The sequence below is a fragment of the Ovis aries genome, chromosome 1, assembly GCF_016772045.2.
Source record: "Ovis aries strain OAR_USU_Benz2616 breed Rambouillet chromosome 1, ARS-UI_Ramb_v3.0, whole genome shotgun sequence".
Taxonomy (NCBI): domain Eukaryota; kingdom Metazoa; phylum Chordata; class Mammalia; order Artiodactyla; family Bovidae; genus Ovis; species Ovis aries.
The window spans coordinates 1,638,063-1,663,152 of NC_056054.1; the positions used below are offsets into that span (position 1 = coordinate 1,638,063).

A 25,090-nucleotide genomic window follows, 5' to 3' on the forward strand; every position below is an offset into this window, starting at 1 on the left:
GGCCTTCCATTTATAACAGATCTTACCAGCTTGGACCATGAATTCATGTTCAAATGGGTGGAGCCAAAAGGAAGGAGAAATGTGAGTTCTCCATGGAGCTCCACAGCAGCCCTGCACTACCTACCCGGAAGGGCTAACAAAAAATAAGTGAACTTTTTTCTTGTTTAAGCCACTGTTGTTTGGGGTTTTCTATCACTCAGAAATCCTAAATAGTACACACTTTCCTCCATGCTCCCTTTCTCTCTCTGGATACGTTTGAGGGTGGATGTGATGTTTGGAGTTGCAATAGTCACGCTGAAACCCTGAGTATTATACCCAATACTCAGGAATGTGGCAAAAGGAGGAAGGAGCCTGCATCTTTGAGAGCTTGGAGCACTTTCAGTCCAACTACTCTTGGGCCGTACCCTTGGCATGATAATAAAGACATTTTTGTTTAAGCCACTTTCAGTAAGATATTGGTTGTGTGTGTGTGTGTGTGTGTGCGCGCACGCGCTCAGTCAGTCGGTTGTGTCCGACTCTCACAACCTCATGGACTGTAGCTCACCAGCCCCTTCTGGACTCTCACCCTTCTAGGTCTTCACAGAGCACCAGGCTGGGCTCCCTGGTGTAATACCGCAGCTTCTTGCCTTTATTTTTTTAAGGCTGTTAAATTTTAAAATCAGTAACCTTGCTTTAAACAGGCAGATATTTTCTGAAAGTGCGGTTTGCACAGATTCCCTGTGCTTCTCCAAGAATTCCAAGAGGCCTGTCTCCTTTCCTTAGTGGCTTCTGAAAAATAGGAGCAATCATTTTTCTTCTCAAATAAATATGCACTGAAAAGGCTGAAGAATAAATTACCACTCTCCCTTTCCCAGGAAGAAGGGGGAATGTAGGCCAAGGAAAGCAGAAGCTTTCTCCAAAAATTTCTGACTGTAAAATTGTCAGCCCAACACAAATTGAACAGTCAAAACCAATTTTCATCCTACAATTAGCTCCAAAACTCATAGTCAAACCTAATGTAACCTATGTGGTTCGTGTCAGTACAACATTGCTTTGAATGGAAGCTCTAATAAGATTCCCTCTTCTAAGTCCCAGGAGCCTAGCAACACGTTTAAACTAGTTTTCGCTGGAGTATAGGTGCTTCCCAGTGCTGTGTTGGGGTCTGCTGTGCAGCAAGGTGAGTCAGCCAGGCGTGCACACAGACCCCCTCTCTTTTGGGTTCCTTCCCAATTAGGTCGCCACAGGGCCGAGTCGAAGTTCCCCTGCTGTGCGGCAGATTGTCGTTGTTGCTTTGTTCCGCTGCTAGGTTGTGTCCGACTCTTTGTGACCCCACGCACTGCAGCCCACCAGGCTCCTCTGTCCGTGGGATTCTCCAGGCAAGAACACTGCAGTGGGTTGCCATTTTCTACTCCAGAGGACCTTACTGATCCTGGGATCAAACCCACATGTCTTGCATCTCCTGAACTGGCAGGCAGATTCTTTACCACTGAGTCACTTGGGAAGCACCAACAAATTTGACAACTTGGATGAAAAATCTACATACTTTAGAAATTCACCATATCAAATATGACTTCAGACACAGTGGAAAGCATTAATCGACAGATTTCAGTTATAACATATGGAGCTTGTAAACAAAATCTTCTGACAAAGAAAATTCTAGGTCCATATGATTTCACAGAAATCTCTATAAAAAGGTAATGAAAAATAATACCCACCCCACAGACACTGCCAGAAAATCTGTGGTTGAAGCTAGTGAAAGCCTGCTTCCCAAACACAGACGTCACAAAACAGAAGACAACAGATCATTCGCTCATTAGCATGATCACAGAAGTCTCTCAAAGTGGGAGCAAAGAACCCAGAAATACAGGAAGGCAGTCACGGCATGACCGAGCAGGGTCCATTCCAGGCTGGAGAATGTTCAAAAATTTTATGGTGATTTACCAAGTTAACAAAAAAAAATGATGATCTCAATAAATGCATGGGGAAAAAAAAAAAAAACACCTTTGACAAAATTCAATGCTCATTCAAAATATCTGAGAAAGTAGGAGTAGAATAAGTAAAGAAAATGCCTCTGGCCAAAAAGGGCATCTCTAGTTCAGTTCAGTCCAGTTGAGTCGCTCAGTCGTGTCCGACTCTGCGACCCCATGAATTGCAACAAACCAGGCCTCCCTGTCCATCACCAACTCCCGGAGTTCACCCAAACTCATGTCCATCGAGTCGGTGATGCCATCCAGCCATCTCATCCTCTGTCGTCCCCTTCTCCTCCTGCCCTCAATCCCTCCCAACATCAGGGTGTTTTCCAATGAGTCAACTCTTCACATGAGGTGGCCAAAGTATTGGAGTTTCAGCTTTAGCATCAGTCCTTCCAATCAACACCTAGGACTGATCTCCTTTAGGATGAACTGGTTAGATGTCCTTGCAGTCCAAGGGACTTTCAAGAGTCTTCTCCACACCACAGTTCAAAAGCATCAATTCTTCAGTGCTCAGCTTTCTTGACAATTCAACTCTCACATCCATACATGACTATTGGATAAACCATAGCCTTGACTAGACAGACCTTAGCTGGCAAAGTAATGTCTCTGGTTTTTAATATGCTGTCTAGGTTGGTCATAACTTTTCTCCCAAGGAGTACGTGTCTTTTAATTTCATGGCTGCAATCACCACCTGCAGTGATTTTGGAGCCCAAAAATAAAGTCTGTCACTGTTTCCACTGTTTCCCATCTATTTCCCATGAAGTGATGGGACCAGATGCCATGATCTTCGTTTTCTGAATGTTGAGCTTTAAGCCAACTTTTTTGCTCTCCTCCTTCATTTTCCATCACATGATGGTGAAATTGTAATGTTTCCCTAAGATCAGGAGTGGAGCATAGCTGTCTGCTCTCCTAACCTCATTTAACTTTGTGCTGGAGACTTCAACAAGGGCAAGAAGACAAAGAAAAGACATGAGATGTAGCAATTTTGATCAAAAATTTAAGATGCTGCAAAGCCAAAAGCTGGTTCTTTGAAAGGATAAATAAAATTGACAAACCATTAGCCAGACTCATCAAGAAGCAAAGAGAGAAAAATCAAATCAATAAAATTAGAAATGAAAATGGAGAGATCACAACAGACAACACAGAAATACAAAGGATCATAAGAGACTACTATCAGCAGTTGTATGCCAATAAAATGGACAACGTGGAAGAAATGGACAAATTCTTAGAAAAGTACAATTTTCCAAAACTGAACCAGGAAGAAATAGAAAATCTTAACAAACCCATCACAAGCACGGAAATTGATAATGTAATCAGAAATCTTCCAGCAAACAAAAGCTCAGGTCCAGATGGCTTCACAGCTGAATTCTACCAAAAATTTCGAGAAGAGCTAACACCTATACTCCTCAAACTCTTCCAGAAAATTGCAGAGGAAGGTAAACTTCCAAACTCATTCTATGAGGCCACCATCACCCTAATACCAAAACCTGACAAAGATGTCACAAAAAAGAAAACTACAGGCCAATATCTCTGATGAACATAGATGCAAAATCCTCAACAAAATTCTAGCAATCAGAATCCAACAACACATTAAAAAGATCATACACCATGACCAAGTGGGCTTTATCCCAGGGATGCAAGGATTCTTCAATATCCGCAAATCAATCAATGTAATTCACCACATTAACAAATTGAAAAATAAAAACCATATGATTATCTCAATAGATGCAGAGAAGGCCTTTGACAAAATTCAACATCCATTTATGATGAAAACTCTCCAGAAAGCAGGAATAGAAGGAACATACCTCAACATAATAAAAGCTATCTATGACAAACCCACAGCGAACATTATCCTCAATGGTGAAAAATTGAAAGCATTTCCCTAAAGTCAGGAACAAGACAAGGGTGCCCACTTTCACCGCTACTATTCAACATAGTTCTGGAAGTTTTGGCCACAGCAATCAGAGCAGAAAAAGAAATAAAAGGAATCCAAATTGGAAAAGAAGAAGTAAAACTCTCACTGTTTGCAGATGACATGATCCTCTACATGGAAAACCCTAAAGACTCCACCAGAAAATTACTAGAGCTCATCAATGAATATAGTAAAGTTGCAGGATATGAAATCAACACACAGAAATCCCTTGCATTCCTATACACGAATAATGAGAAAGTAGAAAAAGAAATTAAGGAAACAATTCCATTCACCATTGCAACGAAAAGAATAAAATACTTAGGAATATATCTACCTAAAGAAACTAAAGACCTATATATAGAAAACTATAAAACACTGATGAAAGAAATCTAAGAGGACACTAATAGATGGAGAAATATACCATGTTCATGGATTGGAAGAATCAATATAGTGAAAATGAGTATACTACCAAAAGCAATTTACAAATTCAATGCAATCCCTATCAAGCTACCAGCCATATTTTTCACAGAACTAGAACAAATAATTTCAAGCTTTGTATGGAAATACAAAAACCTCGAATAGCCAAAGCAATCTTGAGAAAGAAGAATGGAACTGGAGGAATCAACTTGCCTGACTTCAGACTCTACTACAAAGCCACAGTCATCAAGACAGTATGGTACTGGCACAAAGACAGACATATAGATCAATGGAACAAAATAGAAAGCCCAGAGATAAATCCACACACATATGGACACCTTATCTTTGACAAAGGAGGCAAGAATATACAATGGAGTAAAGACAATCTCTTTAACAAGTGGTGCTGGGAAAACTGGTCAACCACTTGTAAAAGAATGAAACTAGATCACTTTCTAACACCACACACAAAAATAAACTCAAAATGGATTAAAGATCTAAATGTAAGATCAGAAACTATAAAACTCCTAGAGGAGAACATAGGCAAAACACTCTCAGACATAAATCATAGCAGGATCCTCTATGATCCACCTCCCAGAATGTTGGAAATAAAAGCAAAAATAAACAAATGGGATCTAATTAAAATTAAAAGCTTCTGCACAACAAAGGAAAATATAAGCAAGGTGAAAAGACAGCCATCTGAATGGGAGAAAATAATAGCAAATGAAGCAACTGACAAACAACTAATCTCAAAAATATACAAGCAACTTCTGCAGCCTAACTCCAGAAAATAAACGACCCAATCAAAAAATGGGCCAAAGAACTAAATCGACATTTCTCCAAAGAAGACATACGGATGGCTAACAAACACATGAAAAGATGCTCAACATCACTCATTATTAGAGAAATGCAAATCAAAACCACAATGAGGTACCACTTCACACCAGTCAGAATGGCTGCGATCCAAAAATCTGCAAGCAATAAATGCTGGAGAGGGTGTGGAGAAAAGGGAACCCTCCTACACTGTTGGTGGGAATGCAAACTAGTACAGCCACTATGGAGTGTGGAATTCCTGCCAAAATTGCGACCTACCTGATGGAGAATCCCCTGGGCTGAACCAGGAAACCAGAATGAAGCGCACTGTACCCCAATGATCGCATGTTCGCCAGGATGGGCTAAATGGGTGTGATCAGCAATGCTGAACATCACGTGGCTTATACTAATCAGCCCCTCCCAGGAATTAAAAGTTCTGTGTGAGGATTCAAATAGATGTGAAAACAGAGAGATGAAAAGCAAAGGAGAAAGGAAGACACACCCATTTGATGGACAGAGCATTACCAAAGATGGCAAGAGAGAGATAAGAAAGCCTTCCTCAGAGATCAATGTAAAGAAATAGAGGAAAACAGAGGGGAAACACTAGAAATCGCACACTTGGGAGAAAATTAGAATGACAAGGGAAGTCATCCTTCATGCAAAGATGGGCTCCTTGCAATAAAAGGACAGAAATGGTATGGACCTAACAGAAGCAGAGGACACTAAGAAGAGGTAGCAAGAAAACAGAAAACTACAAAAAAGATCTTCATGACCCAGATAATACAAGATGGTGTGATCACTTGAGGAAAAGCCAGAGCATTCTAGGAATAAGTCAAGTGGGCCTTAGAAAGCATCACTACGAACAAAGCTAGTGGAGGTGATTCCAGTGGAGCTATTTCAAATCCTGGAAGACGATGCTGTGAAAGTGCTGCACTCAATATGCCAGCAAATTTGGAAAACTCAGCAGTGGCCACAGGACTGGAAAAGCTCAGTTTTCTTTCCAATCCCAAAGAAAGGCAATGCCAAAGAATGCTCAAACTACCGCACAATTGCACTCATCTCACATGCTAGTAAAGTAATGCTCGAAATTCTCCAAGCCAGGCTTCAGCAATACGTGAACCGTGAACTTCCTGATGTTCAAGCTGGTTTTAGAAAAGGCAGAGGAACCAGAGATCAAATTGCCAACATCTGCTGGATCATGGAAAAAGCAAGAGAGTTCCAGAAAAACATCTATTTCTGCTTTATTGACTATGCCAAAGCCTTTGACTGTATGGATCACAATCAACTGTGGAAAATTCTGAAAGAGATGAGAATACCAGACCACCTGACCTGCCTCTTGAGAAACCTATATGCAGGTCAGGAAGCAACAGTGAGAAGTGGACATGGAAAAACAGACTGGTTCGAAATAGGAAAAGGAATACGTCAAGGCTGTATATTGTCACCCTGCTTATTTAACTTCTATGCAGAGTACATCATGAGAAACGCTAAGCTGGAAAAAGCACAAGCTGGAATCAAGATTGACGGGAGAAATACCAGTAACCTCAGATATGCAGATGACACCACCCTTATGGCAGAAAGTGAAGAGGAACTAAAGAGCCTCTTGATGAAAGTGAAAGAGGAGAGTGAAAGAGTTGGCTCAAAGCTCAACATTCAGAAAACAAAGATCGTGGCATCCGGTCCCATCACTTCATGGCAGATAGATGGGTAGATAGTGGAAACAGTGTCAGACTTTTATTTTTCTGGGCTCCAAAATCACCGTGGATGGTGACTGCAGCCATGAAATTAAAAGATGCTTTCTCCTTGGAAGGAAGGTTATGACCAACCTAGCCAGCATGTTAAAAAGCAGAGACATTACTTTGCCAACAAAGGTCCGTCTAGTCAAGGCTATGGTTTTTCCAGTAGTCATGTATGGATGTGAGAGTTGGACTGTGAAGAAAGCTGAGCGCCAAAGAATTGATGCTTTTGAACTGTGGTGTTGGAGAAGACTCTTGAGAGTCCCTTGGACTGCAAGGAGATCCAACCAGTCCATCCTAAAGGAGATCAGTCCTGGGTGTTCATTGGAAGGACTGATATTGAAGCTGAAAGTCCAATACTTTGGCCACCTTATGTGGAGAGCTGACTCATTGGAAAAGACCCTGATGCTGGGAGGGATTGAAGGCAGGAGGAGAAGGGGGCGACAGAGGATGAGACGGCTGGATGGCATCACCGACTCGATGGACGTGGGTTTGGGTGAACTCTGGGAGTTGGTGATGGACAGGGAGGCCTGGTGTGCTGCGGTTCATGGGGTCACAAAGAGTCGGACACGACTGAGCGACTGAACTGAACTGATACAATGGTGTGTGTGTTGATTATGTATGTGGGAAAAGGTTCTTCTCTTGTGCCCAAAAGTCAAATTTCCCTGCCCTTTATGAATAATAACGTCCATGAACCCTGAGATGGCGCAGGGCCCCTGCTGAGTCCATCTCCCTGAAGCAGATCGTGGTCCTTGTGCCTGAAGCACCCCCTGACCCCAAGCAGGAGTCATACCCCTTCACAGTCATGGCATGAAGGGGTATCAGAGGTTGGGGTGAAGACAGCACTCTGTGGTGGGAGACTGAGTGGACAGGGGCCAGAGCTCAGTCAAGGGCCTGGACTCCTGGACAGGGCGCGGGCGGGTCAGCACTGAAGCCCCACAGGGCTGTGTCCTCGGCAGATGCCACCAGCAGGGCCCGGAGGCACAGGCTGGGAGATTCTGCACTAATTGATGATGTGGGGGCAGTTACATCTCCGTGGCGGGGTAATTAGACCCTGGAGCCCCGCGTCTGGGAGTGGTGGGGAGGAAGCCAACAGCCTTCTTCCCGGCACCTCCTTTAAACCAGCAGAGCCCCAGAGCTGGCCAGCTGCCTCTCAGGATGAGCCAGACCACACGGGCACTGTCTGCTTGGGGGTCAGTGGGCAGAGGGGGTGACGGCAGCCTGTGCTGGGCTGGGGGAAGCCAGCAGTGCCTGTGGCTCTCAGGTAGGTTCCTGGGGGTCCTTCCTCTCGGACGAGGGGCCCGTCTGGTGGCCTCTGGACCTGGTGTCTTGGGACTGTGTGGAGTGGGGCCAGAACTGAGAGGCCCCTTGCCACCCATGGCCCCCTCCCTGATCTTACGAGGGGGGCTTCCTCCCTGCCATGCTTCCCCCCCCCACCACCAGCCACATCTCCAGCATCCTGCCCCTGACCTCTGAAGGTATCCATGGAGGGTCCCAGGCTCTCCTCCTACCATCCACTGTCCCCCAGGAGATGTCCCCCTGCTCTAGAAGTGTGGGGGCACCTGCACCGGAGGTCGGCTGCCCCTGCCGGTGCCCCAGGCTGCTCGAGGCTGCCCTCTGTCTCCCCTGCCCCCCGCTGGGCCCTGCCTCCCTGCCCTGCTTCTGTCCCTCCTGCCCTCACAGGGATGGACAGGAGGGACGTTATCAGACAGGGACGCTGGTCTGCGTCTGCTGTGTCTTCTGTAGTCACAGCAGGTGCGGTGGGAGCCTTCCGCTTTGCCCACCACCCCTGTCAGGAGAAGGGACCCCTGATTTCAGGGGAGGGCTACCCTGGAATCCTTCGCCCCTACCCCCTCGTCCTCCATGAGGTGCCCCCCCCCCTCGGTGGCGGAGCCCCGGCGGCTGCGCTGTCCCTCCCTGCTCCAATGGGCTTGTCCCCTCGCTGCCCTCCCCGTGCTCAGATGCGCCCTAGGGTCCTCCCCGCACAGCTGCCCAGCCAGTCCTCCCCGCATCAGCACGATGCCCACTCCCACACCCAGCACCGTCAGCCTCACCGCCCTGACCTGCCCTTCGCCTGGGAATGTCCTCAGCAACTGGCCTGCAAGTTACAAGTGTGGGTCCTTTTTTCTGCTTCTATGACTCTCCTAGAACTTGCATTTCATGAAGGCGGAAGTTGTAGGCTGTTTTCTCTCCTGATTGAGCCCAAGGGCTTTGCAATCCTAACTTCCCAGTTTTGGGATCTCAGTGTCAGATGGATAGGGACTGACCCCTCCCCTGCCTCCCCCCTGCTGTGAGGTCTGGACATCGGGGCCCTACTCGCGGGGTCAGGACGTGGGGGCCCCTCAGATCCAGCAGAGCCCAAACCCAGCTCTTTCTTCCCCTCTCTCTCAAGCATGCTTTCTCCCCTCTGCGCCCAGATCCTAAAGCCTCCCCTTCAGGGCGTCTTGGAGCAGCACCGGGGGCCCAGCCAGCCCTCGGGGAGGAAGACATCTGAGACTTGATGGGTGCCTGAGTTCTGGTTGCGGTGGGGCAGCAGGGGCGGCGGGGCAGCAGGGTCACCTGAGGTCAGCAAGGTGCTCTCAGGGACTGAAAGTGGCTCCTCGGGCAGGACTCTGTTGTTGGATGGGGCGGGGGTGAGGGGGGAGCAGACGGGTCTGTTGGGAGAGCAGAGTTCATGCCAGGAACGTTCCATGGACGCGGCTGGAAGATCCGTGTGCCGTTCTCCGCCCTGTGGAGGGTGGACCAGATGGAGTCAGGAAGGTGAGTGAGGATCAGTTAGAGTTCAGGGACCATCATTCGGGCGTGGTGATGGAACCTGAACGCGGGGTAGCTGGACAGAAGCCCAGGAGAGTGGAGACAAGGGAGCCGATTCTAGAGACGCTGAAGATGCAGGAGGCCCGGGACCAGCCTGGGCTGAGGCATGCCGGGGAGAAGAGCTGAAGCTGGGCGTCTGCCGGGGGCAGCTGGGTGCATGGCGGTGCCGCTGCCCGAGGCCGAGCACTAGGAGGAGGGTGTGGACTCCAGGGCCAGTGGAGGCCTCTCGTCATTGGCTGGACATGTGGGTGGGATCGGTAGAGAGATGGGGGTGTGGGCCTCACCAGGTGGAGACTTGGGAGTGGGTGGCCTTGCTGAGCGAGGACGGTGAGAGCAGATGGCTGGGGCCACGGTAGCACACGTGGAGGAGAGGCGGGCGGAGAAAGAACTGGATTGCGGCCCGGAAGTTAGGATGGGCTGGTCACAGGCACCGGTGGGACCGCCGGTGTGGGGACAGAAGCCAGGCGCCTGTGGGCTAAGACCGTGGCACAGGTGAGCAGCTGCAGATGAGACAGAGGGCGGTGCAGCAGGGATCCCGAGTCAGGGAGATGTCTAACCGCTCAGCAGAGTCCACGGCAAAGGAGGAGGCTGGACGGGGCGCACGCAGAGTGGTGGGGTGGCTCAGCTCCGCGGGAGCCCTGCGCCCACGGCTGGAGCCAGGTAACAGAGGGGTCGCGGGTGCGAACAACTCGAGGGCAGCCGGGGGCGCAGGAGTGGTTCTCACACCGTCCTGGGGTCCAGCCTGCCCGAGAGTCCGGCCTGTGTGGGCATGCGGGAACTCCAACCACGCTGCCCTCCCCCCGCCAGACCTTTAAAATTTTCGAGAGAAGCCGGAAATCTGCGCTTCTCTGCAATGATCTGATTGGCCGAAACAATAGCCAAAGTGAGGGTGTCGAGAATTCTCTGTGCTAAAACATGTAGCATAAGATGGGGCTGTGATAACACAGCGGTGGCTGGGAGGGGCCCTCGGACTCGCTCAGCTCCGTTTAAGCTCTCCCTCTGCCCCGCCGCGAAATCTGACCTCTCAGGTATTTTAAAATGTCACTCTTAATCTTTGACTTATTCGTTAACGACCACAGTCCCGAGAGTGGCCTGTGCCTCCACACATGTGGGCCACGCTCTCCACTCCATGTTGCCCGTGGGCGAGCACAGGGCTGGCGGGCCTTTGGGCACTGACGTTCCATCCACCAGAAGTCTGCTTTCCAGTGTTGTATATAAAGAAGTGGCTCATTTAGGTTTTTAACAAATGTTTACCAGATGAGCTTGGAATCATTCATTCAGCAATCCTCCCTTTTCTTCCTAATTATACCCCATGAGATCTGATTTAGAACTTTCTATCTAAGAGCTAGAGATAGAGATAGTTGAAGAGCTGACTCCTTGGAAAAGACCCTGATGCTGGGAAAGACCCTGCAGGGCAGGAGGAGAGAAGGGGATGACAGAGGATGAGATGGTTGAATGGCATCACCAACTCAAAGAACATGAGTTTGAGCAAGCTCCGGGAGATGGTGAAGGACGGGGAGGCCTGGCGTGCTGCAGTCCAGAGGATCGAAGAGTCGGACACGACCAAGCAACTGAACAACATACTGTGTTCACACCGCCCCATTGACTAAGCGGCAGCACTTCTCATTCTCAACATTTCCTTTATTAAACCATTCAGTTCAGGTCAGCCGCTCAGTCGTGTCCGACTCTTTGTGACCCCATGAATTGCGGCACCCCAGGCCTCCCTGTCCATCACCAGCTCCTGGAGTTCCCCCAAACTCATGTCCATCCAGTCAGTGATGCCATCCAGCCATCTCATCCTCGGTCGTCCCCTTTTTCTCCTGCCCCCAATCCCTCCCAGCATCAGGGTCTTTTCCAATGAGTCAACTCTTCACATGAGGTGGCCAAAGTACTGGAGTTCAGCTTTAGCATCAGTCCTTCCAAAGAACACCCAGGACTGATCTCCTTTAGAATGGACTGGTTGGATCTCCTTGCAGTCCAAGGGACTCTCAAGAGTCTTCTCCAACACCACAGTTCAAAAGCATCCATTCTTTGGCGCTCAGCTTTCTTCACAGTCCAACTCTCACATCCATACATGACTACTGGAAAACCATAGCCTTGACTAGACGGACGTTTGTTGACAAAGTAATGTCTCTGCTTTTCAATATGCTATCTAGGTTGGCCATAACCTTCCTTCCAAGGAGAAAGCGTCTTTTAATTTCATGGATGCAGTCACCATCTGCAGTGATTTTGGAGCCCAAAAAAATAAAGTCTGACACTGTTTCCCCTGTTTCCCCCTCTATTTCCCATGAAGTGATGGGACCAGATGCCATGATCTTCGTTTTCTGAATGTTGAGCTTTAAGCCAACTTTTTCACTCTCCTCTTTCACTCTCACCAAGAGGCTTTTTAGTTCCTCTTCACTTTCAGCCATAAGGATGGTGTCATCTGCATATCTGAGGTTATTGATATTTCTCCCGGCAATCAAATTCCAGCTTGTGCTTCTTCCAGCCCAGCGTTTCTCATGATGTACTCTGCCTAGAAGTTAAATAAGCAGGGTGACAATATACAGCCTTGACGTACTCCTTTTCCTATTTGGAACCAATCTGTTGTTCATGTCCAGTTCTAACTGTTGCTTCCTGACCTGCATACAGGTTTCTCAAGAGGCAGGTCAGGTGGCCTGGTATTCCCATCTCTCAGAGTTTTCCACAGGTTATTGTGATCCACACAGTCAAAGGCTTTGGCATAGGCAATAAAGCAGAAATAGATGTTTTTCTGGAACTCTCTTGCTTTTTCCATGATCCAGCGGATGTTGGTAGTTTGATCTCTGATTCCTCTGCCTTTTCTAAAACCCGCTTGAACATCTGGAAGTTCAGGGTTCACGTGTTGCTGAAGCCTGGCTTGGAGAATTTTGAGCATTACTTTACTAGCGTGTGAGGTGAGTGCCATTGTGTGGTAGTTTGAGCATTCTTTGGCATTGCCTTTCTCATTACTTTCACTTTATTGAATTTTCTCATCTCCAAAATAGCAAGTCCTCTTCACTAATCCTCTCCTTTCTTTTTCCTGAACCTTCTTTGATATTCCCATCTGTTCATACTTGAAGATGACTTTAAGGATTATTTCATTCTGTTTTAAAGAAAATAAAATTTGGTGAGATTTCAACTGTGATCAAAGCTTCCCTGGTAGCACTAGTAGTAAAGAACCCATCTGCCGATGCAGGAGACGTAAGATACAGGGTCTCGATCCCTGGTTGGGGAAGATCCCCTGGAGAAGGGCATGGCAATCCACTGCAATATTCTTGCTGGAGAATCCCATGGACAGAGGAGCCTGGGGGCTTACAGTCCATAGAGTCAGACACGACTGAAGCAACTTAGCACACGTGTGCACAACTATAATCAAGGTAAAGTTTAAAGTCCACTTGGAAGTACTGACAGCTCTACAATGTATCTTCAAGGGACATATTCATGACTAATTGTTGGTAAGAACCTGTGTCTCTTACTCCTCCTTCATCAGCAGGCAGGTTCTTTACCACCAGCACCACCTGGGAAGCCATATAGGAAGACTGCAGCTTTAGTATCGTTTTGAAATCCCTTAATCAGTTATGCATGAACTTGGGCAAACTTTGGGAGATGGTGAGGGACAGAGAGGCCTGGTGTGCTACAGTCCATGGGGTCGCAAAGAGTCGGACCCAACTGGGTGGCTGAAAAACACCGACAGTCAATTATAATCTGGGTTTTCTAGGTTAAAGACACATTATCTGGAAATAATGACAGTTTCATCTACTTCTTTATCCATTTTTGTAGTAGGTAGTAGAGGGCAGCGTTCTTACTTCTTGGTAGTTTTAAAGAAGACCCATCTTCATCCTAGTCTCTGCAGAATGTGAGTGATTCTGGTACTACCCACAGGGATGTCACAGGCTGTTGGCTGAGTGAGAGATGTTTTTTCTTACCTGAAGTCATGATTTATTGGAAGTCATTGCTAAGAGAATCTACAGCAAACGGTATTGACATTTTTGAGTTGTTTTTCCATTTTTATTGGAGTGCAGTTGATTTATAACGGTATGTTAGTTCCAGGTACACAGCAAGGCAATTCAGCCATAGATTCTTATTGGTTATAGGTTATTACAAGATGTTGACTGCAGTTCCTTTTGCTACAGAGAAGGACTTTATTGGTTCTCCATGTTATATATAGTAGTGTGTATGTATCTGTTAATCCCAAACTCCTGAAGTACCCCCCACTTGCCCCTTTGGTAACCATAAGCTTATTTACTATGTTGAATCAGAGATTATTTATATATTAATATTCAAATAAATCACTTATTTGGGGATGGCAAATGTATACAAAGCTTGGAATTGTTTTGGGTCAAAGCCTTTCCGCATCAGTGGGACTCCCGTCATCATTCTGGTACATTTGATCGCCCGGCAGACGCTTGAGCTCTGAGCATGGGCATGCTTGCTTGTCTGTGGCATTCGCTCTCTGAATGTGATTCTGGGTGCTACCTCCTGGCTTTTCATTTGAGTTTTGTAACTACACTAAACACACACACACACACACACACACACACACACACACACACACGGTCATTGGCACACAGTTCTCCTTTTGTGGAAGGGAATTTGCCACTTTGTGAAATGAATTGGGAAATCCCCACACCCTGCAGCAGTTTATAAGCCACGAGAAAGCTCTGCTCCTGAGAGAAGAGGAAGACTTGTGCTGGTACAGCATCTGAGGCTGTGGCTGTCTCTGAAGCGTCTCTAACAGTTCTTGTGTTTATATCATGGGGACATGGGGCCTTCTGTCTTGTCAGCTTTCTCAGAAAGTGGGGACCTTGAGACTCTACGTTGGCCATCCCGTGAGTGCCTTTAGGAATTGTCTAAGCTCTTGGCACATCATTTTCATCTGTGAAATTAAGCTATAAGGAAACCACGGCATAAACCTCTGCCTTTTCTTCTGATGATACTATTTATTTTGTGACTTTCTGTTTTACAGCTTGTTAGAATAGTGTCAAAGGGCAACCTGAAGCTCTAATAATCCGTCTTAATAATTCTGAATCTCTAGCCCGCACCCAAATGGGCTTACTGTTTCTCTTGTTGACGCCCCGTGGGAAGAGTCGTGGCCTCAGGACCCGTGTCTTGGTGAGTCCCTGAACTTTTCACTCTGAGCCTCAGATTTTCACCTGGAAAATCGGAGCCTTGTTTCCCATGGCCATGGTGAGGGTTACAAGAGGGACTTTATGTGAGTTCTATCTGATGTGATAAGGGCTAGGGTTGGGAAGATCCCCTGGAGAAGGAAATGGCAACCCACTCCAGTATCCTGGCCTGGAGGATCCCATGGACAGAGGAGCCTGGTGGGCTACAGTCTACAGGCTGGCTCTGGGGGACCCACCTGCAGGGTGGAGGAAGCGTGCCGGGGCAGCCCCTGGACTGTTCTGCAGACGCTGCGTGTAGAGCTCTGTCTTCATGCCCCCGTCACACACACCCCCTTAACCCTGGTCACGGGCTCACTGGGCAGGTGGCTCCTCCTCAGTGGTGACAGGTCCCTCAAGAACGTTCTGGACTCCCCCACTCTGCTGCCCCAGCCCCTCTGCCTTCTGTTTTCTTTCCTCTGGAACCCCGTTGACACCTCCCTTGCTGGTACTCCGCTCGGGAGTTTCTGATGTTGTGGGCTTTATCTTTTCATCCTTTACCAGATCTCAAGGGGGCCTTGAGGCGACAACTCTCTCCTGTTGACCTGGGAGGCTCCTCCTTCTCTTCACACCCCCAGCTCTGTGGAGAGATGCCATGGGTCTGGGGTCTGGCTGGTCAGAGAGACCCATAAACCTTACCAGCCCCTGGTAGCCCTTTCTCTAACAAAAGCATCTCTGAAACCAGGTGAAGGACAAGTATCTTCCAACGTAGCCAAGGACTGTGGACATCCCTATGGTTATTAGACTCCTTAGGGAAAGTCCAGGTTATAAAAGCAATCAGATGATTTGAAGATCACCTGGAGGAGGAAACGGGCAGGCTATTCCAGAGCCCCACCTGCTCTCAGGGTGTCCAGTCCCCAGGAGACCTAGACCACCCACAGTGAGTTCAGTTCAGTCGCTCAGTCGTGTCCGACTCATTGCGACCCCATGAATTGCAGCACGCCAGGCCTCCCTGTCCATCACCAACCTCTGGAGTTCACTCAGACTCATGTTGATCGAGTCCGTGATGCCATCCAGCCATCTCATCCTCGGTCGTCCCCTTCTCCTCCTGCCCCCAATCCCTCCCAGCATAGTTTCTGTTCCCCTGCTGTCCGAGGAGACAGGTGCCCACTCCTTGGGTCAAAACCCACCCCCAGACTGACCTCCGCTTTCTCTCCCCAGCCGCCCTTGGCCCTCATCTGGCCTGAAGGTTGTTTGTGGCCCTGGGTGCCCCGCAGGAGGATGAGGGGAGAATGTGACGCAGGTCAGTGCCTTCATCCTGGTGGGCTTCCCCACAGCTCCCCGGCTGCAGTACCTGCTCTTCCTCCTCTTCCTGCTCACCTACCTCTTCGTGCTGGTGGAGAACCTGGCCATCATCCTCACCGTCTGGGGCAGCCCCTCCCTCCACAGGCCCATGTACTACTTTCTGGGCTCCATGTCTTTCTTGGAGCTCTGGTACGTGTGTGACATCATCCCCAAGATGCTGGACGGCTTCCTCCTGCAGAGGAGGCGCATCTCCTTCGTGGGCTGCATGACCCAGCTCTACTTCTTCAGCTCCCTGGTGTGCACCGAGTGTGTGCTCCTGGCCTCCATGGCCTATGACCGCTACGTGGCCATCTGCCACCCTCTGCGCTACCAAGCCATCATGACCACGGGGCTGTGTGTCCAGTTGGTGGCCTTCTCCTTCGTGAGTGGCTTCACCATCTCCGTGATCAAGGTCTACTTTATCTCCAGCGCCACGTTCTGTGGTTCCAACATCCTGAACCACTTCTTCTGTGACATCTCCCCATCCTCAGACTGGCCTGCATGGACTACTCGACCGCAGAGCTGGTCGACTTCGTCCTGGCCTTCCTCATCCTGGTGCTCCCGCTTGTGGCCACTGTGCTGTCCTACGGGCACGTCACCTGGCCGTGCTGCACCCTCGGCCACGGGCCGCTGGAGAGCCTTCTCCACCTGCACATCTCACCTCACCGTGGTCACCATCTTCTACACGGCCTTGCTTTTCATGTACGTCCGGCCCCAGGCCATTGATTCCCGGAGCTCCAACAAGCTCATCTCTGCTGTTTACACTGTCCTCACCCCAATCATCAACCCCTTGATCTACTGTCTGAGGAACAAAAGAGTTCAAGGGCGCCTTGAAAATGTCCCTGGGCTTTGGTTGAGCCTCACTGTAGCAGGCATGTCCTGGGCTTTCATTCTGTTCATCTGAAACAAAATCTGAAAATACACCTCTTCTTTTTGAGGACATTTATTTGTAATCATGGAAATGCATTGCATCATTGCAGCGCTTCATTGATTTTAAAATTTACTTCCACATTAGTTTTTCTCCTTCAGCTCATGGATGCTGATACAACAGCTGTGGGGTAATAATGCCATTATTTTCTGCATTTTCAGTTCAATTCAGTCTCTTAGTTGTGTCCAGCTCTTTGCAAACTCATGAACTGCAGCACACCAGCCTCCCTGTCCATCACTAACTCCCGAGCTTGCTCAACTCCTGTCCATCGAGTCAGTGATGCCATCCAACCATCTCATCCTCTGTTGTACCTTCTCATTCTGCCTTCAATTTTTCCCAGCATCGTGGTCTTTCCAATGAGCAAGCTCTTCGCATCAGGTGGCTGAGTGACTTCGACATCAGTCCTTCCAATGAATATTCAGGACTGATTTCCTTTAGGATGGACTGGTTGGATCTCCTTGCCGTTCAAGGGACTCTCAAGAGTCTTCTCCAACATCATGGTTCAAAATCATCAATTCTTTGTTGCTCAGCTTTCTTTACAGACCGACTCTCACATCCATACATGACTACTGGAAAACCCATAGCTTTGACTAGATGGACCTTTGTCGACAAAGTTAGGTCTCTACATTTTAATATACTGTGTAGGTTGGTCATAGCATTTCTTCCAAGGAGCAAGTGTCTTTGAATTTCACAGTTGCAGTCCCCATCCACAGTGATTTTGGAGCTCAAGAAAGTAAAGTCTGTCACTGTTTCCGTATCAGCTTGCTGTGAAGTGATGGGACTGGATGCCATGATCTTTGTTTTTGCATGTTGAGCTTTACACCAACTTTGTCACTCTACTCTTTCATTTTCATCAAAAGGCTATTAAGTTCCTCTTCACTTTCTGCCATAAGGGTGGTGGCATCTGCATATCTGAGGTGATTGATATTTCTCCTGGCAATCTTGATTCCAGCTTGTGATTCATCCAGCCTGGAATTTCACATGATGTACTCTGTATAGAAGTTAAATAAGCAGGTGACAATATACAGCCTTGATGTATATACTCCTTTCCTATTTGGAACCAGTCTGTTGTTTCATGTCCAGTTCTAACTGTTTGTTCTTGACCTGCATACAGATTTCTCAGGAAGGAGGTAAGATGGTCTGGTACTCCCATCTCTTGAAGAATTTTCCACAGTTTGTTGTGATCTACGTACTCAAAGGCTTTGATGTAATCAATAAAGCAGAAGTAGATTTTTTTTCTGAAATTCTCTTGCATTTTCTATGATCCAGCAGATGTTGGCAGTTTGATCTCTGGTTCCTCTGCCTTTTCTTCAGCTTGAGCATCTGGAAGATCACGGTTCACATGTTATTGAAGCCTGGCTTGGAGAATTTTGAGCATTACTTTGCTAGTGTGTGAGATGAGTGCAGTTGTACATTAGTTTGAACATTCTTTGGCATTGCCCTTCTGTGGGATTAGAATGAAAACTGACCTTTTCCAGTCCTATAGCCACTGCTGAGTTTTCCAAATTTGCTGGCATATTGAGTGCAGCACTTTCACAGCATTAGCTTTTAGGATTTGAAATAGCTCAACTGGAATTCCATCACCTCCACTAACTTTGTTTGTAGTGATGCTTCCTAGGTGCACTTTACTTCCCATTCCAGGATGTCTGGCTCTAGATCAGTGATCACACCATCATGGTTATCTGGGTCATGAAGATTTTTTTTGTATAGTTCTTCTGTGTATTCTTGCCACCTCTTTTTAATATCTTCTGCTTCAGTTAGGTCCACACCATTTCTGTCCTTTATTTTGCCCACCTTTGCATGAAAACTTCCCTTGGTATCTCTAATTTTCTTGAAGAGATCTCTAGTCTTTCCCATTCTGTTATTTTCCTTTATTTCTTTGCGCTGATCACTGAGGAAGGCTTTCTTGCCTCTCCTTGCTGTTCTTTGGAACTCTGCATTTAAACAGGTATAGTTTTTCTTTTCGTCTTTGCCTTTAGCTTTTCCTGATTTTATGGCTAGGCCAAGGAAGACTTCCTCATCTTTAAAAGTACCCTGCACCTTTCAGGAAACAGCTAAATATATCAGGTCATCTGAGGTTTTCACGTCCTAAATGAAGTGTAGTGTTTCAGGGAATGGAGCTCTTGAACTAGGCAGTGAACTGAGCACCAGTGTCCACAGAGCAAAGCGTGTCTGGGAATCATCAGGGCCTGTAGATTTTGGTTTAAATGCTAAAGTCCTATTCCACTCAGGTCCCAGCTAAACTCCACCCCTCTTTCTTCTATATATAAGCCCCATCCTTCACCTATTACTGCTGAGAAAATGAGTTTTCTTACTGCACAAGGTGATCCTGGTTGACCTGTAACACACGCAGGTGTCCAGGCCACTGGAGAGCCATGTGCAGAGACCCTGGAAGCCCTGCATGGTTCCTGGTGGGCAGTTCAGTTCAGTTCAGTTGCTCAGTCATGTCCGACTCTTTGCGACCCCATGAATCACAGTGCGCCAGGCCTCCCTGTCCATCACCAACTCCCGGAGTTCACTCAGACTCACGTCCATAGAGTCCGTGATGCCATCCAGCCATCTCATCCTCGGTCATCCCCTTTTTCTCCTGCCCCCAATCCCTCCCAGCGTCAGAGTCTTTTCCAGTCAGTCAACTCTTCGCATGAGGTGGCCAGAGTACTGGAGCTTCAGCTTTAGCATCAGTCCTTCCAAAGAAATCCCAGGGCTGATCTCCTTCAGAATGGATTGGTTGGATGTCCTTGCAGTCCAAGGGACTCTCAAGAGTCTTCTCTAACACCACAGTTCAAAAGCATCAGTTCTTCAGCACTCAGCCTTCTTCACAGTCCAACTCTCACATCCATACATGACCACAGGAAAAACCATAGCCTTGACTAGATGGACCTTAGTCGGCAAAGTAATGTCTCTGCTTTTGAATATGCTATCTAGGTTGGTCATAACTTTTCTTCCAAGGAGTAAGCGTCTTTTAATTTCATGGCTACAATCACCATCTGCAGTGATTTTGGAGCCCCCCAAAATAAAAGTCTGACACTGTTTCCACTGTTTCCCCATCTATTTCCCATAAAGTGATGGGACCAGATGCCATGATCTTCATTTTCTGAATGTTGAGCTTTAAGCCAACTTTTCACTCTCCTCTTTCACTTTCATCAAGAGGCTTTTAGCTCCTCTTCACTTTTCTGCCATAAGGGTGGTGTCATCTGCATATCTGAGGTTATTGATATTTCTCCCAGCAATCTTGATTCCAGCTTGTGCTTTTCCAGCCTAGCGTTTCTCATGACGTACTCTGCATAGAAGTTAAATAAGCAGGGTGACAATATACAGCCTTGACGTACTCCTTTTCCTATTTGGAACCAGTCTGTTGTTCCATGTCCAGTTCTCACTGTTGCTTCCTGACCTGCATACAGATTTCTCAAGAGGCAGGTCAGGTGCTCTGGTATTCCCATCTCTCAGAGTTTTCCACAGTTTATTGTGATCCACACAGTCAAAGGCTTTGGCATAGGCAATAAAGCAGAAATAGATGTTTTTCTGGAACTCTCTTGCTTTTCCATGATCCAGCGGATGCTGGTAGTTTGATCTCTGATTCCTCTGCCTTTTCTAAAACCCGCTTGAACATCTGGAAGTTCAGGGTTCAGGTGTTGCTGAAGCCTGGCTTGGAGAATTTTGAGCATTACTTTACTAGCGTGTGAGGTGAGTGCCATTGTGTGGTAGTTTGAGCACTCTTTGGCATTGCCTTTCTCATTACTTTCACTTTATTGAGTTTTCTCATCTCCAAAATAGCAAGTCCTCTTCACTAATCCTCTCCTTTCTTTTTCCTGAACCTTCTTTGATATTCCCATCTGTTCATACTTGAAGATGACTTTAAGGATTATTTCATTCTGTTTTAAGGAAAATAAAATTTGGTGAGATTTCAACTGTGATCAAAGCTTCCCTGGTAGCACTAGTAGTAAAGAACCCATCTGCCGATGCAGGAGACGTAAGATACAGGGTCTCGATCCCTGGTTGGGAAGATCCCCTGGAGAAGGGCATGGACATCCACTGCAATATTCTTGCTGGAGAATCCCATGGACAGAGGAGCCTGGGGGCTTACAGTCCATAGAGTCAGACACGACTGAAGCAACTTAGCACACGTGTGCACAACTATAATCAAGGTAAATTTTAAAGTCCACTTGGAAGTACTGACAGCTCTACAATGTATCTTCAAGGGACATATTCATGACTAATTGTTGGTAAGAACCTGTGTCTCTTACTCCTCCTTTATCGGCAGGCAGGTTCTTTACCACCGGCACCACCTGGGAAGCCATATAGGAAGACTGCAGCTTTAGTATCGTTTTGAAATCCCTTAATCAGTTATGCATGAACTTGGGCGAACTTTGGTGAGGGACAGAGAGGCCTGGTGTGCTACAGTCCATGGGGTCGCAAAGAGTCGGACCCAACTGGGTGGCTGAAAAACACCAACAGTCAATTATAATCTGGGTTTTCTAGGTTAAAGACACATTATCTGGAAATAATGACAGTTTCATCTACTTCTTTATCCATTTTTGTAGTAGGTAGTAGAGGGCAGCTTTCTTACTTCTTGGTAGTTTTAAAGAAGACCCATCTTCATCCTAGTCTCTGCAGAATGTGAGTGATTCTGGTACTACCCACAGGGATGTCACAGGCTGTTGGCTGAGTGAGAGATGTTTTTTCTTACCTGAAGTCATGATTTATTGGAAGTCATTGCTAAGAGAATCTACAGCAAACGGTATTGACATTTTTGAGTTGTTTTCCATTTTTATTGGAGTGCCGTTGATTTATAACGGTATGTTAGTTCCAGGTACACAGCAAGGCAATTCAGCCATAGATTCTTATTGGTTATAGGTTATTACAAGATGTTGACTGCAGTTCCTTTTGCTACAGAGAAGGACTTTATTGGTTCTCCATGTTATATATAGTAGTGTGTATGTATCTGTTAATCCCAAACTCCTGAAGTACCCCCACTTGCCCCTTTGGTAACCATAAGCTTATTTACTATGTTGAATCAGAGATTATTTATATATTAATATTCAAATAAATCACTTATTTGGGGATGGCAAATGTATACAAAGCTTGGAATTGTTTTGGGTCAAAGCCTTTCTGCATCAGTGGGACTCCCATCATCATTCTGATACATTTGATCGCCCGGCAGACGCTTGAGCTCTGAGCATGGGCATGCTTGCTTGTCTGTGGCATTCGCTCTCTGAATGTGATTCTGGGTGCTACCTCCTGGCTTTTCATTTGAGTTTTGTAACTACACTAAACACACACACACACACACACACACACACACACACACACACACACACACACACACATTTGGCACACAGTTCTCCTTTTGTGGAAGGGAATTTGCCACTTTGTGAAATGAATTGGGAAATCCCCACACCCTGCAGCAGTTTATAAGCCACGAAAGCTCTGCTCCTGAGAAGAGGAAGACTTGTGCTGGTACAGCATCTGAGGCCGTGGCTGTCTCTGAAGCGTCTCTAACAGTTCTTGTGTTTATATCATGGGGACATGGGGCCTTCTGTCTTGTCAGCTTTCTCAGAAAGTGGGGACCTTGAGACTCTACGTTGGCCATCCCGTGAGTGCCTTTAGGAATTGTCTAAGCTCTTGGCACATCATTTTCATCTGTGAAATTAAGCTATAAGGAAACCACGGCATAAACCTCTGCCTTTTCTTCTGATGATACTATTTATTTTGTGACTTTCTGTTTTACAGCTTGTTAGAATAGTGTCAAAGGGCAACCTGAAGCTCTAATAATCCGTCTTAATAATTCTGAATCTCTAGCCCGCACCCAAATGGGCTTACTGTTTCTCTTGTTGACGCCCCGTGGGAAGAGTCGTGGCCTCAGGACCCGTGTCTTGGTGAGTCCCTGAACTTTTCACTCTGAGCCTCAGATTTTCACCTGGAAAATGGGAGCCTTGTTTCCCCATGGCCATGGTGAGGGTTACAAGAGGGACTTTATGTGAGTTCTATCTGATGTGATAAGGGCTAGGGTTGGGAAGATCCCCCTGGAGAAGGAAATGGCAACCCACTCCAGTATCCTGGCCTGGAGGATCCCATGGACAGAGGAGCCTGGTGGGCTACAGTCTACAGGCTGGCTCTGGGGGACCCACCTGCAGGGTGGAGGAAGCGTGCCGGGGCAGCCCCTGGACTGTTCTGCAGACGCTGCGTGTAGAGCTCTGTCTTCATGCCCCCGTCACACACACCCCCTTAACCCTGGTCACGGGCTCACTGGGCAGGTGGCTCCTCCCTCAGTGGTGACAGGTCCCTCAAGAACGTTCTGGACTCCCCCACTCTGCTGCCCCAGCCCCTCTGCCTTCTGTTTTCTTTCCTCTGGAACCCCGTTGACACCTCCCCTTGCTGGTACTCCGCTCGGGAGTTTCTGATGTTGTGGGGCTTTATCTTTTCATCCTTTACCAGATCTCAAGGGGGCCTTGAGGCGACAACTCTCTCCTGTTGACCTGGGAGGCTCCTCCTTCTCTTCACACCCCAGCTCTGTGGAGAGATGCCATGGGTCTGGGGTCTGGCTGGTCAGAGACCCATAAACCTTACCAGCCCCTGGTAGCCCTTTCTCTAACAAAAGCATCTCTGAAACCAGGTGAAGGACAAGTATCTTCCAACGTAGCCAAGGACTGTGGACATCCCTATGGTTATTAGACTCCTTAGGGAAAGTCCAGGTTATAAAAGCAATCAGATGATTTGAAGATCACCTGGAGGAGGAAACGGGCAGGCTATTCCAGAGCCCCACCTGCTCTCAGGGTGTCCAGTCCCCAGGAGACCTAGACCACCCACAGTGAGTTCAGTTCAGTCGCTCAGTCGTGTCCGACTCATTGCGACCCCATGAATTGCAGCACGCCAGGCCTCCCTGTCCATCACCAACCTCTGGAGTTCACTCAGACTCATGTTGATCGAGTCCGTGATGCCATCCAGCCATCTCATCCTCGGTCGTCCCCTTCTCCTCCTGCCCCCAATCCCTCCCAGCATAGTTTCTGTTCCCCTGCTGTCCGAGGAGACAGGTGCCCACTCCTTGGGTCAAAACCCACCCCCAGACTGACCTCCGCTTTCTCTCCCCAGCCGCCCTTGGCCCTCATCTGGCCTGAAGGTTGTTTGTGGCCCTGGGTGCCCCGCACAGGAGGATGAGGGGGGAGAATGTGACGCAGGTCAGTGCCTTCATCCTGGTGGGCTTCCCCACAGCTCCCCGGCTGCAGTACCTGCTCTTCCTCCTCTTCCTGCTCACCTACCTCTTCGTGCTGGTGGAGAACCTGGCCATCATCCTCACCGTCTGGGGCAGCCCCTCCCTCCACAGGCCCATGTACTACTTTCTGGGCTCCATGTCTTTCTTGGAGCTCTGGTACGTGTGTGACATCATCCCCAAGATGCTGGACGGCTTCCTCCTGCAGAGGAGGCGCATCTCCTTCGTGGGCTGCATGACCCAGCTCTACTTCTTCAGCTCCCTGGTGTGCACCGAGTGTGTGCTCCTGGCCTCCATGGCCTATGACCGCTACGTGGCCATCTGCCACCCTCTGCGCTACCAAGCCATCATGACCACGGGGCTGTGTGTCCAGTTGGTGGCCTTCTCCTTCGTGAGTGGCTTCACCATCTCCGTGATCAAGGTCTACTTTATCTCCAGCGCCACGTTCTGTGGTTCCAACATCCTGAACCACTTCTTCTGTGACATCTCCCCCATCCTCAGACTGGCCTGCATGGACTACTCGACCGCAGAGCTGGTCGACTTCGTCCTGGCCTTCCTCATCCTGGTGCTCCCGCTTGTGGCCACTGTGCTGTCCTACGGGCACGTCACCCTGGCCGTGCTGCACATGCCCTCGGCCACGGGCCGCTGGAGAGCCTTCTCCACCTGCACATCTCACCTCACCGTGGTCACCATCTTCTACACGGCCTTGCTTTTCATGTACGTCCGGCCCCAGGCCATTGATTCCCGGAGCTCCAACAAGCTCATCTCTGCTGTTTACACTGTCCTCACCCCAATCATCAACCCCTTGATCTACTGTCTGAGGAACAAAGAGTTCAAGGGCGCCTTGAAAATGTCCCTGGGCTTTGGTTGA

General features: G+C 48.0%; 1 protein-coding gene and 1 pseudogene across 1 annotated transcript; both read left to right on the forward strand.

Annotated features, from left to right (window-relative positions):
- Positions 1-9,514: 9,514 nt before the first annotated feature.
- Positions 9,515-16,988, forward strand: LOC121819477 (olfactory receptor 6B2-like; annotated as a pseudogene).
- A 7,175-nt stretch (positions 16,989-24,163) lies between these two features.
- Positions 24,164-25,090, forward strand: LOC101107492 (olfactory receptor 6B2). The gene has a single exon (XM_012178476.4). The coding sequence runs from the start codon at positions 24,164-24,166 to the stop codon at positions 25,088-25,090; it is 927 nt and encodes a 308-aa protein (XP_012033866.4).